Here is a 17500-nt window from a genome sequence, read left to right on the forward strand (position 1 = left end):
TGTACTTACTTTCGTTTCTCATTGAGACTTACCATACAGTTACCTTTATCCAACTTTATTTCATATTTCATTCATTCATGTCCTTACTTTGATTATTTTGGACATTCAGGTAAGACGAAGGAAGAGGTTCATCGCGGCCTGATGACGAAGGATCGAAGGAAAAACGAGAAGGAAGACGGTGATGAGGAAGAAAAGCAGGAAGAAGATAAAGAAAAGGAAATTGATAAGGTGAGGGTACTGGCTGTGATGGCGGGGACGGGATGAGGGTGATTAGATATGTGTGTGTGATTCACCATAGTCTTGGATCACGTGTTGGACTCGTGATCGACAGCTGTTTCCCTCCCGGAAGAGACCTCAGGGCTTGTATATGACCGATCTGTGGGTAATGCTGTGATCTTACACGCACACACACACCCAACTCCCCTCCCATGAGAGTTAGAGTAACGACTCGCAGCGCAACGATACTGAAATTATTTCAATCCTGGGCGGGATTCGAACGCGGACCGCCGTAGTGGTGTGTGTGTGTGTGCGTGCCTCTATATATGTATGCATTTATGTGCGCAGATCCACGAGGAACTAAGATGGGTGGTGGATGAGAGTTCGGATGGATGGGAATGGGTGCGTCCCCTAGACTTGGCCGACTACCTCCCTTATAAAAAGGGGGGGGGGGGAGCCCTTGGCATATAGATAGATGTGGTCATGCTCACTACAGGACCTCAGGATTCGTGTCAGGGGTGCTTCTGTTCGTAGTGTATATAACTGATATTGAATGTGGACTTTAATCTGCTGTTTCCAAATTCGCTGATGATACTAAGCTGTACAGAATACCAAATGGCTTAAATCATCTTGATATTCAAAGCAATTCAGATTAACTAGGGGAATAATCTGAAAATTGTCTAATGAAATTTAACCCGAATGTGTGTAAAGTTAAGTGTACAGTTTGAAATAATATTAAGGAAGACTACTTTTCTCTACTGAAAAGGAAGGGTATTGGACTGGTTTACTTATCAGTAACAATCCTAAAACATCTAAACATTGTAGAAAAGATAATGACATTGGTAGTGCGATATTTGGACTTCAAAAGTCCAGCTGTCATCAGACGCTATATAGATTACTGGTCTGTCCACATTTGGAATATTCTGTATCTGTGATCCCCACATTTTTATTGATAGACTGGAAAGAGTTCAGTAGTGGGCCACAAAACTTTTTTATCAAATATAAGATACAAAGCATACAAAAACCTTTTAAACATTTGCACCTATCCACTATAAGAAATGGAGTCTCAAGAGAGGGTGTAATAAAAGCCTTTAGGGTTTTAAAAGGATTTGATAACATCAAAATTGGAAACGTTTTCATTCATGGTATTAGCAGAACTGAAACAGTGGTCTCAAACTATATAGATTTATCTAAGAAGTACAGTGAGGTGTTGGAATTTGTGCAGATAATACCTAAGTTTTTTATTTTATTTATTCTTTTACTTTATTTTTCTTCTAATTCTTTTTCCTCCCTTCCAACTTGATTACAGGCAGACATTTTTTTGTCGGCATGTTCAATCTTTACATGGATGGGGTGGTGCGAGAGGTGAATGCAAGGGTAGTGGGTCAGGGGTCAGAGATGATTAAAGAAAATGGAGAAAAGTGGGAGGTGAACTAGTTGTTGTTTCCTGATGACACTGCGCTTGTAGCAGGATCAGAGGAGGGATTGAGGAAGTTAGTGACAGAGTTTGAGAAGGTGTGTGAAAGAAGGAAGCTGAAGATAAATGTGGACAAAAGTAAGGTAATGAGATGTACAAGGGGAGAGAGTGACAGCAGGCTGGAAGTGAGCATTAAGGGTGAAAGACTGGAGGAAGTGGATAATTTTAGGTACTTGGGTGCGAATGTGGCAGGAAAGGGAGGAGTGGGGGTGGAGGTAGAATGTAGATTGAGAGAAGCGAGTAAATGCCTTGGTGGATTGAAAAGTGTAATGAGAAATAAACATCTGGGAATGGATGCTAAGAGGAGGTTATATGAAGGAGTGATTGTGCCAACAGCACTGTACAGGGCAGAAACATGGAACATGAGAGAGGAAGAGAGAAGGAGTTTGAATGTTTTTGAGGTGAAGTGTCTGAGAAGTATGATAGGGGTTACTAGGCTTGATAGAGTGAGAAATGAGGAGGTGAGGAGGGGAACAGGGGTGGAAAGGGAGCTGGGAGATAGGGTTGATGAAAGAGTATTAGAATGGTTTGGACATATGGAAAGAATGAGTGAAGAAAGATTAGTAAAAGAAGTGTGGAAGGCAGAGGTGGAAGGAGTGAATATGAAGGGGCATCCTAGGATGAGATGGATGGATGGGGTTAAAGGGGCATTACAAAAGAGAGGAATGTCTGTGGAGGAAGGACAGGAGAGGATAGAAGATAGGGGTGAATGGAGAGGGGTTGTGTATAGATGATGCTGTGATGCATGAGGGAGAGTGGGTGGGGGATGGGGGTGAAGAAGTATGTATGAGAATTTTTTTTTAACACAGCCCGAAGGGATTTCTCCCCGTCTTCTCCTTTTCTGCATGGGAGGATGGAGAGGGGGGGGTCGCCGAATTTATGAAGCGCCTTTGCTGTGGATGTGCTGTGTCTTGTGACACTGCCTCTGACCCAGGGCAGTGGACAGGATGCAGGGATGACCCGTCATCCAGGAGGTGCCAAGATAGGGAGGTAGGAGGGTGGAGGGGAGTGGAATATATAGGAAATGAAATGGGTGGGAGTGGTTTCCATGCCTTTTTCTTTTTGGCTTTCCCCCGTGTAGGGGGAAAAAGCCTTTGGTATATGTATGTATGTATGATTTATCATCATGTTTGATGGGCCATCCCTGCATCTTGCCCACTGCCCTGGGTCAGAAGCTGCATTGCTTCTTACCTAGGGCAGTGGGCGGGATACAGGGATAACCCGTCATCCATGAGGAGCTAAGATGAGAAGGAGGAAAGGTTGGTGGATGGGAGTGGAATGTGTGGGAGTAGGTACGTGTCTTTGACTTGGCTACCTCCCTTATAAGGGGGAAAAAGCTGTTGGTACGTAGATGTTTTATCATTAACTCATTGTCACTGAGATAGATTACACAACCATGGCACACTATATATTTCTACTGCAGAGCCAGACAATTTATCATTCAGCAGAAGGACCAGTGGACCTTTTCACAGGGCGTCCAAAAATCTGGACCCACAGGCGGAAACTGATTTATTTGTGTGTAATAACATCAGAAATGAAATCTTTTAAGTATTTTTAGGTACTGTAATTATCTCATATGAAAATATCTCAAAGCCTGAGGTCTTCAATTTGATTATTGCAATTGATTGATTGATTGAATGGGTTTAACGTCGCAACACTAAACTACTGGAGGCTAGGATGGTACCCCTTACAGAGAATATTGTAGCACATAATTTAATGAACCATGTCCTTGGTTCAACTCACTGGTAGCAGGGTTCGAACCACCATCACCTTGATTTCCGTCAGTAGTAGTTACATTCTAACCCGCTTGGTTAGTGAGCATCCATTATTACTGTAATCTGTATTTGAATATTGCCCACTGGATCCAAAGTTTTTGTCCAACCTGTAGTTCAGGACAGGAACCTTGTGACTGTCAGCCATCTATATAAACAAAATCATTTGATGGCCACCATAACAAAGTCTCTTGTATGGAGCAGTATTAACTAGGTTAGTGAAGAGGGTTAATGTATTGGTGGATGGGTGGCGTGGCAGGTAGCTGGTCAGAGTGATCGCAGTGCTTCCAGGGAGGTGATTAAAGTGGTTTAGGTCCATGGGGTCTTGGGGAAGGGGTGGGGGAGAAGGTGAGGAGTTCACACCAGGAGGTCAGCGTCATTGTTTCCCGGTGTGTTGGTTCTCCCCAAGTAAATAAAAGTCATCGATATGTTGCATGACATGAAGCTTGTATCCCATTGTTGAGTGTATAGGTTACACATTTAAGGGTAATGAAACCCTCATTTACAAAATATAGTTATTGAATAACACTTTTAAAGGTTTCACATGAGCTCTGTGCTTGAGCTATGCATAGTACAGACTGGGTGACCTGTGCTCAGGTGAGCTTTGATCCTAAGCAGGAAATTCATCAGTTGGCAATTCTTATAGGTCACCCCATTGGATGCTAGTGCTAAATATGATAAGGTGCCAATCATAATCTCGACTTGTTCACGTGGTCCTTCAGATTGAGGAACCTGAAGCCCAGGAGCGCGATGCCGACGAGTATGAGCACGTGGCTCATGCCGAGGACCAGTTCGACAAGCAGATGGTCGACGCAGCCACACAGGAGCAGGCAGAGGAGCAGCCAGCCCCTCTGCAGGAGCAGGAGGACAAGGACGAGGAACAGCAGGGGCAGATCGATGAACCCATGGAAGTGAGTGTTTTTTTAATCTGTATGTAGCTATAGTTTCCCATTACAGGCTCAGTGAAATATCTAAGAAGCTGTCAACATTCAATGCCCAAGCCCTTAGATATTCTCGATGATTAGATCGCAGTCCAGTTAAGCCTTTTGTCTGGTTGGGTAACAAGGCATTGACATTCTTGCCTCACCCGCAAGCACAAAGATCTGGGTTCGATTCCCATGCGTGTCTTGCTCCATAAATTGGTTATTCGAATTTATTCTTTCACAAATGGTTATAGTTTGGATTCCCTTTTTTCACTCGATCCACAGGTAGATGAAACCGACTCACAAGACGTGGAGGACAAGGCGCTGCGGCAGGAGCAGCCGGAAGATGAGGCTGGGCAGGATAAGAAGCGGCGGAAGCAGGAGAGGACAGGGCGGCAGCAGGAGGCACAGCAGGACACAGAGACCAAGGTGGAGACAGAGGGTGAGACCATCCTCGAGGCAACGGTTCAACGCGGCCCCGGCACAACTCACCACACGCTCGATCTCGAAGGTGAGTCTCATACTGCAGGAGTCCAATGTAAACACTCATTCAATGGTGGTAAACACTCATAACAGCACACAACAGTAGTCATCCTTCTATGGACCTGAGGGTTATCCAGGGCAAGCTTCCAAGCAGAAGACTCCTGTACTATGCCCACCGTTTCTGGGCTTGGATAATTTTTTCTTAAAGTAGTAACAGTTGCAGTAGAAGTAGCAGCAGTAGTGCTAGTACTGCAAGTAGAATTAGTAGTTGTTGTAGTTGCAGTAGTAGTAGTAGTAGTAGTAGTAGTAGTAACAGTAGTAGTAGTAGTAACAGTTGCAGGAATAGTCAAAGAGGTACAAGTAGTAATAGTAGTAGTAACAGTAGAAGTGACAGTAGTAGTAACAGTAGTATTAAACCAGTTGCAGTAGTAATAGTAGGGGAGAAAATAGTGGCAAAGAAAAAGGAGAAAGAGGACTAGAAAAAGGAAGAGGATTTGTTGGCAGATATCAATCTGTTACTGCCTCAAGGTCTCAGGGCAGCAGGTAACAGCCCTGTCTCCTATATAAGAAATATGTAGCAGCCAGATAAGTCGTGACAGCTACTAGCCAGACCTACAGATGTTTTACTCAAGACCTAAGACCCGGTTTAGATAGTGACTATAAGCTTAACTGGACTGCAGCATTTGTGGGGTTGAGGAAAGATGAGGGATTTGTACATTATCATCAATTGGGAACATACACCATGGAGTGTGTTGCTCCACTCACACCAGCTTAGAATGGGTAGGGTGGCTGCAGAGGGGCTTGTTTGGTAGAACTGTGAGGATGGCGTCACTTACGAATAAAGCATGGAACTTATTTAGAATGGCACTTAAACTATCATATATACCAATGGTTTGTTTTTAGTCGAAAAGTGGGATAAATTGTCGTGTTTTTATTTATTTATAGGGTTTAATGTGTAAATTTTGTGACTTCATTGAAACTTATTTGAAATCTAAAGCTAGTAAAGCCCCATGTGTCTGTATTTTTGCAAAATATCAAAATATGGATCTTTGAAAATTTACCCTATCATATACAGTATATATATATATATATATATATGTATGTGTGTGTGTGTGTATATATATATATATATATATATATATATATATATATTGTCAAAAGTATGCAGTGTGTACCTCTTGCTGGCACATTTATGACGAAAATAGAAAGGCATTTTCTGAGGTGAAATTATGTAGATAGAATGTATTTGGTAACCTCCTGCTGTCACGCTGGGCCAACAGAGTGGAGCGTAAGTGAAAACCCAGCCAGTTGCTCCCACACTGCTGTAGGAAGAGCATTTACAGGTAACCCCTCTCTTCAGGACTGTGCCTTTTTTCATACAGGTTTTCTTCCTTTCCCCTGGGGTCTGTATCATTACCATCGCTCCTACAAAGGAATTAACTAAAGAAATAATTGCCCAAGTCATTGGACTAAAGAAGTCAGGCCAAAGAGCTAAAGAATTCAGTGAAATGTTGAAGATGTCCAAATCCAAATTCAAGAGATACATGGTGCTATTTCGGGAGGAAGGCTGGAGATACCATCCCACACACAATGTCGTCAGCAAACAACAACTGGCTTTCTCCCATTTTTTCCATTTTCTTTAACCACCTCCAATCCCCAGTCCATTACCTTTGCATTTATCTCTCTCACCACCCCATCCATGTATAAATTGAACAGCCAAGGCAACATAACACATTTCTCCTGAAGTCTCACCTTCCCCTCAAACCACTCACACTCTCCATTTCTAATTCTAACATTGGCTCTACTGCTCTCGTAAAAACTCTTGACTGATCTTAAAAGCTTTACATACTGTATATGTATGTATATATATATATATATATATATATATATGTATGTGTATTTACCTAGTTGTATTTTACGGGAAGGGGAGCTATGCTCGTGGTGTCCCATTGCCATATCTCATTTTATCTAGACTGTTTTTAAATTCGTGTGTCAGTTTTGCACACACCACATTCTCAGCTCACCTATTCCAAACGTCTATTATCCTGTGGGGAAAGCTGTTCTTTTTCAGGTCTCTTCTATAATTGTCTTTCTTGATTTTCTTTCCATGTCCTCTTGTATCTCTACTATCCCATTTCATTAGATCCTCTATATCAATAATTTTCATGCCTTTCATGATTCTATAGATAGTTATCAAGTCTCCTCTCTTCTTTGCTCCAATGCCTGTAGCTCAGGTTTTGCCAGCCTCTCCTCATATGATAGTTCTGAGAGTGTTGGTGCCAATTTCGTAATTTGTATTCTTTCAAGTTTTGTTATACATTTTTTTTGTACTTGGTGACCACGTCATCGCTGCATACTCCAATCTTGGTCTTATCAAAGTGACTAGTATTTTCTTCACCATTTCTTCATCCAGGTATGTAAATACCATTTCATTGATCTTATTAAATTACAAGTTGCTCCTAAAATTTTGTTTATATGTTTCTCAGGGGACATATTATTCATAATGACTCCTAGGTCCTTTTCTTTTTCCACATTTTTAATTTCTTCCCATCCCCATGTATATGATCTCACTATTCTTTTTTTTCTTCTTCCAAATTCCATTATACTACACTTCTTAATATTGAATTCCATCTCCCACTTCCTACTCCATTCCCATACTTTATTGAGATCACTCTGAAGTGACTCACAGTCTTCTTCAGTGTTCACTTTTTTCAACATTTTTGCATCATCTGCAAAGAAACTCATATAACTTTCAATTCCTTCATCCATATCATTAATATATATAGCAAACGTTATTGGGGCCAAAACTGTTCCTTGTGGAACTCCACTAATCACCTCATCCCAATTGGAATGTTTGTCTCTTATCACCACTCTCATATTCCTTTCATGCAAGAAGTCTTACATCCACTTATGTAGTTTGCCCTGTATTCCTCCTGCAGTTTCTAATTTCTTTAGCAATTTTTTATTTGGCACCTTATCAAAAGCTTTTTTCAGGTCTAGAAAGGCACAATCAGCCCATCCATCTCTTTCCTGTATTATATGTATTAGTCTTGAATAGAAAGACATCAAGTTTGTGACCCATGATCTTCCTTGTCTAAATCCAAACTGCCTCGGATTTAGTATATTGTTTTTTCAAAATGCTTTACCCATCTAATTTTGATCATTCTTTCAAATATTTTAGCTACCGTACTTGTAAAAGAGACCGATCTATTGTCTGTAGGGTCTTCTTTGTTTCCTCCCTTCTTATATTCAATCTTGTCCATTATTTCAGGTTATGATGTGGTTATTAGGTCTAGTCTCGATGGCTCTTCCTCATTTCTATACCTAGTATTCTCTTGTATCCATTGTGTCATTGTATGTTCTATAATTATATCAAGTAGTACATTTTCCCTCCCATGATTGGTTAATTTTTGTTAGTTTTTGCTCAGGACTTGCTAATCGGGGGAGGTTGTCATCTCCTCCCTCATTAAATCCTTAGAAATAATTATCTCCACTTTCTATTGCGCTGCTCTTATCTATATTTCTAATTTTAATGCCTTTGCTGACTTGTTCGACTTCAGCTCTGTCGTCTGCACATCTCTTGTTTACATTCCTTTCGACGTCCGGGGCCCGTTCGTCCCCTTCCTCATTTACTTCTATTTTCCTCAATCCCTCCCCTCCTTTTTCTTCACCTGCCCACTACACCACGAGCTTTCCTCTTCCCTATTAATACAACACAGGTACTCCCTCGTTGAAATCCACGAAAATTGCGTGTGTGTGTGTGTGTGTTTTCCGAAGTTCTAATCTTCGCCGTCAATCCGACGTGTGTGTGTGTGTGTGTGTATATATATATATATAGTATGTGTTTGTGTGCGTGTGTATTAGGACTAGGCTTCCTTCTCCCTGTGGCCCTAAAGGGGACATTTATAAAAAAAAAAAGTAAAGGCATAAGAGGGTCAATGAGTTTTCCAACCATTACCCTAAGGTTTGGGTCTTTTAATGTGCATGGATGTGGTACAGATGAGAGTAAAAGGGAAGAGATAGGCAGTATGTTTATGAGAAGAAAGATGGATGTGTTGGCATTGAGTGAAACTAAGTTGAGAGGGAAGGGTGAGTGTGAGTTTGGGAGTGTAGTTGGGAGATTCTCAGGAGTGAAGAGAGGACAAGGGAGAGAATGGGTGGCTATACTAATAAGCGAAGATATAGGTAGCTTGTAATGAAGTGGAAGGAGGTTTCTTCAAGGTTAATGTGGATGAAGGTGAAACTGGGAAGGGAGATGTGGGTTTTTGTAAGTGCATGTGGACCTGGTAGTGAGAAAAGTGTAGAGGAAAGGGAGGCTTTTTGGATGGATTTAAATGAATACATAGAGGGATTAGGGAGAAATGTCAATGTAGTGGTATTGGGAGACCTTAATGCTAGGGTAGGAAATGAACCAATAGATGGAGTGGTTGCGAAAACTGGAGTGCAGAGTTGATGGTGGAGATGTGTCTAGAAAGAGAGTTGTTGATAGCAAATATAGTACATACATACATATACCAAGGCTTTTTCCCCCTTACAAGGGGGGTAGCCAAAAAAAAGGCATAAAATCATTCCCACCCATTCCATCCCTGAATACACTCCACACCCCTCCACCCTCCCTCTTATCTTAGCACCTCCTGAAAGACGGGTCATCCCTGCACCTTGTCCACTGCCCTGGGTCAGAAGCAGTGTCGCAAGACACAGCACATCCACAGCAAGGCCGCTTCATTAAATCGGCGACCCCCCCCCTCTCCGTCCCCCCATTGCATAAAATGAGAGGACGGGGAGAAATCCCTTCGGGCTGCGTCAAATTTTGCTCACACATACTACCTCACCCCCCATCCACCCGCCCATTCCACCTCATGCAATCACAACATCATCCATATACAACCATTCTCCATTCACCCCTGTCTTCTGTCCTCTCCCGTCCTTCCTCAACAGACATTCCCCTCTTCCCCAAAGCCCCCTTCACCCCATCCATCACCTCATCCTAGGACGTCCCCTCATGTTCACTCCCTCCACATCTGCCTTCCACACCTCTTTTCCTAGTCTTTCTTCACTCATTCTTTCCATGTGGCCAAACCATCCTAATATTCTTTCATCAACCCTATCTCCCAGCTCCTTTTCCACCCCTATTCTCCTCCTCACCTCCTCATTTCTCACTCTATCTAGCCTAGCAACCCCCATCATACTTCTCAGACACCTCATCTCAAACACATTCAAACTCCTTCTCTCTTCTTCTCTTATGTTCCATGTTTCTGCCCCATACAGTGCTGTTGGCACAATCACTCCTTCATACAGTCTCCTCTTAGCATCCATTCCCAAATGTCTATTCCTCATTACACTCTTTAATCCACCAAGGCATTTACTCGCTTCTCTCAATCTACATTCTACCTCCACTTTCACTCCACCTTTCCCTGCCACATTTGCACCCAAGTATCTAAAACTATCCACTTCCTCCAGTCGCTCTCCCTTAATGCTCACTTCCAGACTACTGCCACTTTCACCCCTTGTACATCTCATCACCTTACTTTTACCCACATTTATCTTTAGCTTTCTTCTATCACATACTCTCCCAAACTCTGCCACCAACTTCCTCAATCCCTCCTCCGATCCTGCCACAAGCGCAGTGTCGTCCGCAAACAACAGCTGGCTCACCTCCCACTTTTCTCCATTTTCTTTAACCATCTCCAATACCTTGCCCACTACCCTTGCATTTACCTCTCGCACCACCCCATCCATGTATAAGTTGAACAGCCAGGGCGACATAACGCATCCTTGACGAAGTCCCACCTTTACCTCGAACCACTCACTCTCTCCATTTCCAATCCTGACACAAGCTCTACTATTCTCATAAAAACTTTTGACAGCTCCCAGAAGCTTTCCTCCTATCCCGTATATCTGCATAACCTCCCACAGTGCCTTCCTGTCTACCCTATCATAAGCCTTTTCCAGATCCATATAAGCCCAAAAAACATCCTTCCCCTTTCCTATAGCTTTCTCACATATCTGTCTTACCACAAAGATCTGATCTACACAACCTCTACCTGTCCTAAATCCACACTGTTCCTCACCAATTACTCCTTCTGTTCCTCTCCTAATCCTCTCAATCAAGATCCTCCCATAAGCCTTCCCAACTACACTCAACAAGCTAATCCCTCTGAAACTACTACATTCACACTTGTCCCCTTTTCCCTTGTAAAGAGGAACTATACAGGCACTCCTCCAGTCCTCCGGCACTCTACCCTCTTTCCAACAAACATTAAATAACCTCACCAACCAGTCCACCATCACTGTACCTCCCTTTTTCAGACATTCCGCATGGCATCCATCCAGACCAGGTGCCTTACCTGCTTTCATCATCTTAATAACTGCCTTCACCTCATCCTTCCTTATTTCTCCTCCATAGTGTTTAGGAAAAAAGTCAAGCATAAGTACACATGGGAGAGGGCGGTGTAGAAGGGTGGTAGATAGAGCGTTGATGGACTATATAGTGGTAACCAGGAGTATAGTAGGAAGAGTTAAGGATATACATGTTCTAAGGGGAGAGAGTGGAGGAATATCAAATAATTTTTTGGTGGAAGGTAAGTTGAGAGTGGAGGAGAGATGCAGAAAGAGGAAAAGGACAAAAGTTAGGGAGGTGCTTAGAGTAAACTACTTAATTGAGAAAGGGTGGTGCGAGAGGTAAATGCAAGGGTAGTGGGTTAGGGATTGGAGGTGGTTACAGAAAATGGAGAAAAGTGGGAGATAAGCCGGCTATTGTTTGCTGACGGCACTGCGCTTGTAGCATGATCAGAGGAGGGATTGAGGAAGTTAGTGGCAGAGTTTGGGAAGGTGTGTGTATATATGTGTGCATGTGTGTGTGTGCATATGTATATTATATATATATATATACATATATATTGTGTGTGTGCGTGTGTGTGTATGGATTCTTCCCCAAATTGTTACGCATGGTCAATTCAAAGCACACATCCATCAAACTTTTTTTTTCTTTCTAATTTGTATTGTATTACTTTCTTGAAGATGACTCCTCGATGGATGATGACCTGGCGTGGGGTTCCTTGGAGGAGCGTCAGCAGGAGATGAGCGACACGGTCATGCAGTGGCGCGGGAGCCGAAGCGACGCCGAGGGCGCCGCTCGCTGGTCCCAGCACGAGTCACGGGTCTCCAGCCTCGCCAACCACCTCTGCGAACAACTCCGGCTCATCCTCGAACCGACGCAGGCCTCGAAGCTCAAGGGCGACTTCCGGACAGGCAAGAGGCTCAACATGCGGAAGGTGATCCCGTATATCGCTTCCGAGTTCCGGAAGGACAAGATCTGGCTTCGGAGGACGCAGCCAAACAAGAGAACCTATCAGATACTCCTCGCTGTCGACGACTCCGAGTCCATGGCGGAGGTCAAGGCGCAGACGCTGGCCTACGAGAGTGTGGCCCTCGTGACCAAGGCCTTGACATTGCTCGAGGCCGGTGAGGTCGGCGTAGTCAGCTTCGGTTCCAAGACGCAGCTCCTTCATCCGTTCCACGAGCCCTTCGGCGAAGAGTCCGGAGCCTCGGTCCTGACCCGCTTGACCTTCGAACAGAAAGAGACCAACTTCGCGCGCATGCTGGAGGACAGCGTAGCGATGTTCCTGAATGCGCGCGCGCACCAGGGCCATACAGTTGGCAACCCTGATCTCGCTCAGCTCCTCCTCATCATCAGCGATGGCCAGACGCATGCGCGGTCCAAGGCCGTCCGCGCCGCGGTCAAGGCCGCCAGGGAGAATCGCATCTTCGTCGTCTTCGTCGTGTTGGACGCTATGGACAACGAGTACTCCTTCTACGACGTCCTTGTGTGGGAGGACGGTGCCATGACCCCCCTGGTGCAGACCTTCCCCTTCCCGTTCTTCCTGGTGGTGCGGGATGTGACCACCCTGCCCGATGCCCTCGCCACCGCCCTCAGACAGTGGTTCGAACTCGTGACGGCTGAAGCTCACTAGGAGAGCGAGGTGCTAGTGCTCCCCCTAGAGCCAGGTTGGTGCTCGCCAGAGCCACCTGGTGCCCCGCCAGTCACCTGGTGCCCCGCCAGTCACCTGGTGCCTTCTTGGATCTCTTGGGCGGAATATTCTTCGTGTAAAGTGGCGCTGAGGACTAGTAGGAGCCTGCGAGCGCCTGCCCAGATTTAATGACCTTAGATGCTAGCGAGTGTCCCGGTACTCTTGGGCAGTTGGCACTCAAACCAACAATTATTATTATTATTATTATTTTTTTTTTTTTACTGATGCTGATATATATATATATATATATATATATATATATATATATATATATATATATATATATATATATATATATATATATATATATGCGGTGTGTAATGGTTTATCACGTTCAGGTGATGTGTTATAGTGTAGAACGTGATGAGGTGGTGTTTTATGTGATAATGTTAATGCGTGTATTGTTGCAGGACTCGTGAAGTGTGAGAAGAACTGATGAGTATCATGTCACAGCCACAGCATGACGCACATTGTTTTGCGTGATGTCATAGCCTTTGCGTGACGTCACAGCCACAGTTGGGCCGAGGTCTGCCCAGTCATTATATCTTGTGTACAAAGACTTTATTTTTTGTGTAGTTGTTCAAGCGAGTTGTATGTAGCCAAAAATAATAATAATGATAATATTTATCAGCAGTAGAAAACTTGTTCATTATTGTTGTTGACCATATCTGTTACTGAGATTATGATGGTTATTTTTCGTGCTAGTGTTATTCATTAAAACTTTATTTAATACCTGCAGAGTGGTGGGGGACATCTGGACACCATAACTGCAGAATGTAAAATAGTACCATTAGAGACGTGTATTTTTGTATTTGCTTTGCTTTTTGTATCGTGACATGCATGCACCATTTCCAATAAAAATTAATGTACATAAAGACTTTTTTTTTTAACCTTTTTGAAATTGTATTCTAATTTCCCTTTCTTACACTCCTTCTCTCCTCTCGTCCCCACTTTCCCTCTTTCTTCCCATTCCTCTTCTTCGCGTTCTTTATCTTTCCCTCTCTCCCTCTCCTTCCCTCTCTCTCCTCTCTCCCTCCCTCCCTCTCGCTCTCTTTCCTTCTCATTGCTCTCTCTCCCACCCTCTCTCCTTCTCTCTTCCTCTCCCTTTCTTTCCCTTTTTCTCTCTCCCTCTCCTTCTCTGTCGTTCTCCCCCCCCCTCTCTCTCTCTCTCTCTCTCTCTCTCTCTCTCTCTCTCTCTCCACTTTTCTCTTATCTCTCATTCTTCCCTTTTTTTATCTGCCTGAGTCTCTATTTCTGTCACCCTCCCTCTGTATCTCTTTTTGTCTTATTCTCTCTCTATTTTTTGTCTTACTCTTATTGTCTCTGTCTTAGTATCCCTTATTCATTCTTTCTTACACACACACTCTTTCTCTCTTTCTTACTATCTCGGTCTTACTCTCTTGCTCTCTCCATCTGTCACTCTGTCGTACTCGCTCCCTTCCTTTCTCTCTCTCTCTCTTACTCTCTTTTTCTTTCTTTTTTACTCTTACTTTTTTGTACGCTACTCTTTCTGTCTCAATCTCCTGTTTGTCTCCCTCCCTCTGTCTCTCTGTCATTATCTTTCTCTTTTAGTAAAAAAAATAATAATAAAAGGTAAATAAAAAATTGTGATCACTTAACTTCTATTCCTCCTTTGTGATGCCCTCTGTAGATCTCCTTTACTACCTCTATGGCCACATCTTCTACTCAGTATCACCCTCAACTGCAGATGCACTGGCTGCTACTGCTTACAAGCAGTTGCACCAAACGTCGAGATGGCAATGAAAGGACGAGGACTCCAGAAGGACAAACGAGTCCCCACCTCCTCTCCTCAAGGTGGTGCGGCCCCGAGGAATAACAGAATGGAAGCTTCACTCCAGAAATCAACAGTAACATGATTCACTCCAGACAACCACGAAAAAGAAATAGTGGGATTAATTGGCCTATATGCAGGGGACCGGTGGATGGGAGTAAGTGCGTCCCTTGACTTGAATACCTCCCTTAGGGGAGAGAAGCCCTTGGTATATAGATAGATAGCCAAATCCTTCCACTGGAAACAAACCTTCAAATTCTAGGCCTCACATTTGATACTCGTATGGCTTTCAGCTCACGTATCAAAGACCTGACAGCAAGAATAAAAGAGAAAACAAATCCATGTAAATCCATCACTAGCAATCAGACCTTACATACTGTCTCCAATATATTTTCTAGTTGGAGCCTTAGTGCAGGAATACCCCCACGCAGAAATGCCACTACAGTCTCACGAGGTAAACTTGTCTTTACTGACAACTCGTTCCTTATCACTATGCAACACAAACCAACCTACAGCCTGCAAACAATGAATTATGTACCCATTTACCAGGCCAGGGAGGTAGCGAAAGTCAAAAGGCATATACCCAGTCCCCCCCCCCACCCATTCCACTCTCATCTATCACCTCCCTCTCTTCTTAACTCCTCATGGATGACTGGTCATCCCTGTATCCTGCCCACCGCCCTGGGTGCGAAGCAATGCAGCAACACACAGCGCATCCACAGCAAGGCCGCTTCATTTAATCGGCGACCCACCCCTCTCCGTCCCCTCATGCAGAAAAATAGCAGACGGGGAGAAATCCCCTCGGGCTGCGTCCAAGTATCAATCACACATGACCACTCCCTAATCCCCCATCCCCAACCCACCCCTTTCCATGCATCAAAGATTCATTTATACACAACCATTCTCCACTCACGCCAATCTCCTGTCTTCTCCCTTCTTTATTCAACAAACATCTACCTCTTGTTCAACGCCTCTTCCTCCCCATCCATCCATTTCATCTTCGATCGCCCACTCATGTTCACGCCATCCACCTCTGCCTTCCACACCTCTTTTACTAATATTTCAACGTGTCCAACTCATCCCAATACTCTTTCATCAACCATAGTTCTCAGACATTTTATCTCAAACACATTTAAACTTTTCCTCTCTGCCTCTCTGAAATTCCATGTCTCTGTCCCATACAGTGCCGTTGGCACAATCACTCCTTCATATATCTCTATATCCATTCCCAGTGTCCTATTTCTCATAACACTTTTTAATCTCCCAAGGAATTTCTCTCAATCTACAATTTACCTCCACCTCCACTACTCCCTTTCCTGCCACATGCGGCCCCAAGTACCTGAAGCTATCTACTTCTTCCAGCCTCTCTCCTTTTGGACTTCTAAATTGCTACCAACCTCTACCCTTGTACATCTCATCTCCTCACTTTTAGCCACATTTACTTTCAACTTTTTCCTATCGTATACTTTCCCAAACTCTGTCACTAACTCCCTTATTCCTCCCTCTGACCCAGGCACAAGCGCATTGTCGTCAGCAAACAGCAACTGGCTCACCTCCCGCTTTTCTCAATTTTCTTTAACCATCTCCAATCCCCTGCCCATTACCCTCGCCTTTACCTCCCGCACCACCACATCCATGTTTTCCCGTCTGGGGTATTGACTGCATGTTATTGTACGGTAAAAATCTGCTCAGTAGCATGCAGCTGATACTTTAGGGTCTATAAGGGGCGCCCCTACGGACCAGAGCCACACACAATTTTGTGTTAGAGGAAATATCTACTTATAGAGAAATGATGTTACTTTATTGCAATGCGACTGTCCCTCCGTTATGCTGCCCCCCCCCCCCACACACACACACTTTTAATACAAAGATGGAGGGAGTGAACATGAGAAGACTCTGGGAAATGTCTGTTGACGAAGGAAGGGAGGAGACAGAAGATAGGAGTGAGTGGAAAATGGTTATTTATGGATGATACTGTGATGCATGGGAGGGAGTGGGGTGAATGATATTTTGACGCAGCCCGAAGGGATTCTCCCCGTCTTCTCTTTTTCTGCATGAGGGGACGGAGAGGGGGGTCGGCGATTAAATGAAGCAGCTTTGGTGTGGATGTGTTGTGTCTTACTGCATTGCTTCTGACTCAGGGCAGTGGACGAGATGCAAGGATGACCCGTCATCCAGGAGGAATCAAGAAAAGAGGGAGGGAGGGGTGGTGAACGGGATTGGAGTATGTGGGGATGAAAAGGGTGGGAGTGGTTTTATGCCTCTGACTTTAGCTACCCCGCTTGAAAGGGGAAAAAACCTTTGGTACTGTTACTGAGTTTTCCATCTCGGGTCGTAAAAGGCGACTAAAACGGGACGAAAGATGGGACTAGGTACCCTGCTCACTGTAGACTTCAGGGATAATTTCCTACAAGAATTGTTGATAATACCAGACCTAAACCTTAGTGACAATATTCCACTTCTAACATTTTTATAGCCTCCAACGGATTCTTATCCTTTTATACCATTTCTCGATAAGATGGTAACAAACTGGATTTGTTAAGGTACCGTGTGCAAGGATCCGTGACAGTTGGATTTTATAATCTGAAAGAAATGACTGCAACTATTTTTCTATTCCACGGGATATGTAGATTTGTAGTTTATCTACATTGGTTGTTGGTGGTTTGGTGAGATAAATTCAATGAGGCTGTCTTCGCTTAATGTTTCAGTCTTCTCTGGTTTACAAATACATGCAACTTCCGAGAAAAAATTGGGGTGGGGTTGCCAGATTCTAATTTATACATTAACAAGTAGGCTGTTGGCATAAT

The 17500-nt window shown here is 43.8% G+C and overlaps 1 protein-coding gene across 2 annotated transcripts in view; it reads left to right on the top strand.

The window, feature by feature from the left end:
• Nucleotides 1–13767, top strand: part of LOC143018983 (midasin) — a 485776-nt gene extending 472009 nt beyond the window's left edge. For both annotated transcript variants that reach the window (XM_076174672.1, XM_076174673.1), the window contains exons 32-35: nucleotides 110–228; nucleotides 4188–4376; nucleotides 4674–4899; nucleotides 11892–13767. In XM_076174672.1, coding sequence (XP_076030787.1) covers nucleotides 110–228; nucleotides 4188–4376; nucleotides 4674–4899; nucleotides 11892–12844 — 1487 coding nt within the window. In that variant the 3' untranslated portion in view covers nucleotides 12845–13767. The remainder of the gene's footprint in view (nucleotides 1–109; nucleotides 229–4187; nucleotides 4377–4673; nucleotides 4900–11891) is intronic.
• The last annotated feature ends 3733 nt before the right edge of the window (nucleotides 13768–17500 follow it).

Source organism: Oratosquilla oratoria, chromosome 36 (genome assembly GCF_046742065.1).
Source record: "Oratosquilla oratoria isolate Oo_2021 chromosome 36, ASM4674206v1, whole genome shotgun sequence".
Lineage (NCBI taxonomy): Eukaryota > Metazoa > Arthropoda > Malacostraca > Stomatopoda > Squillidae > Oratosquilla > Oratosquilla oratoria.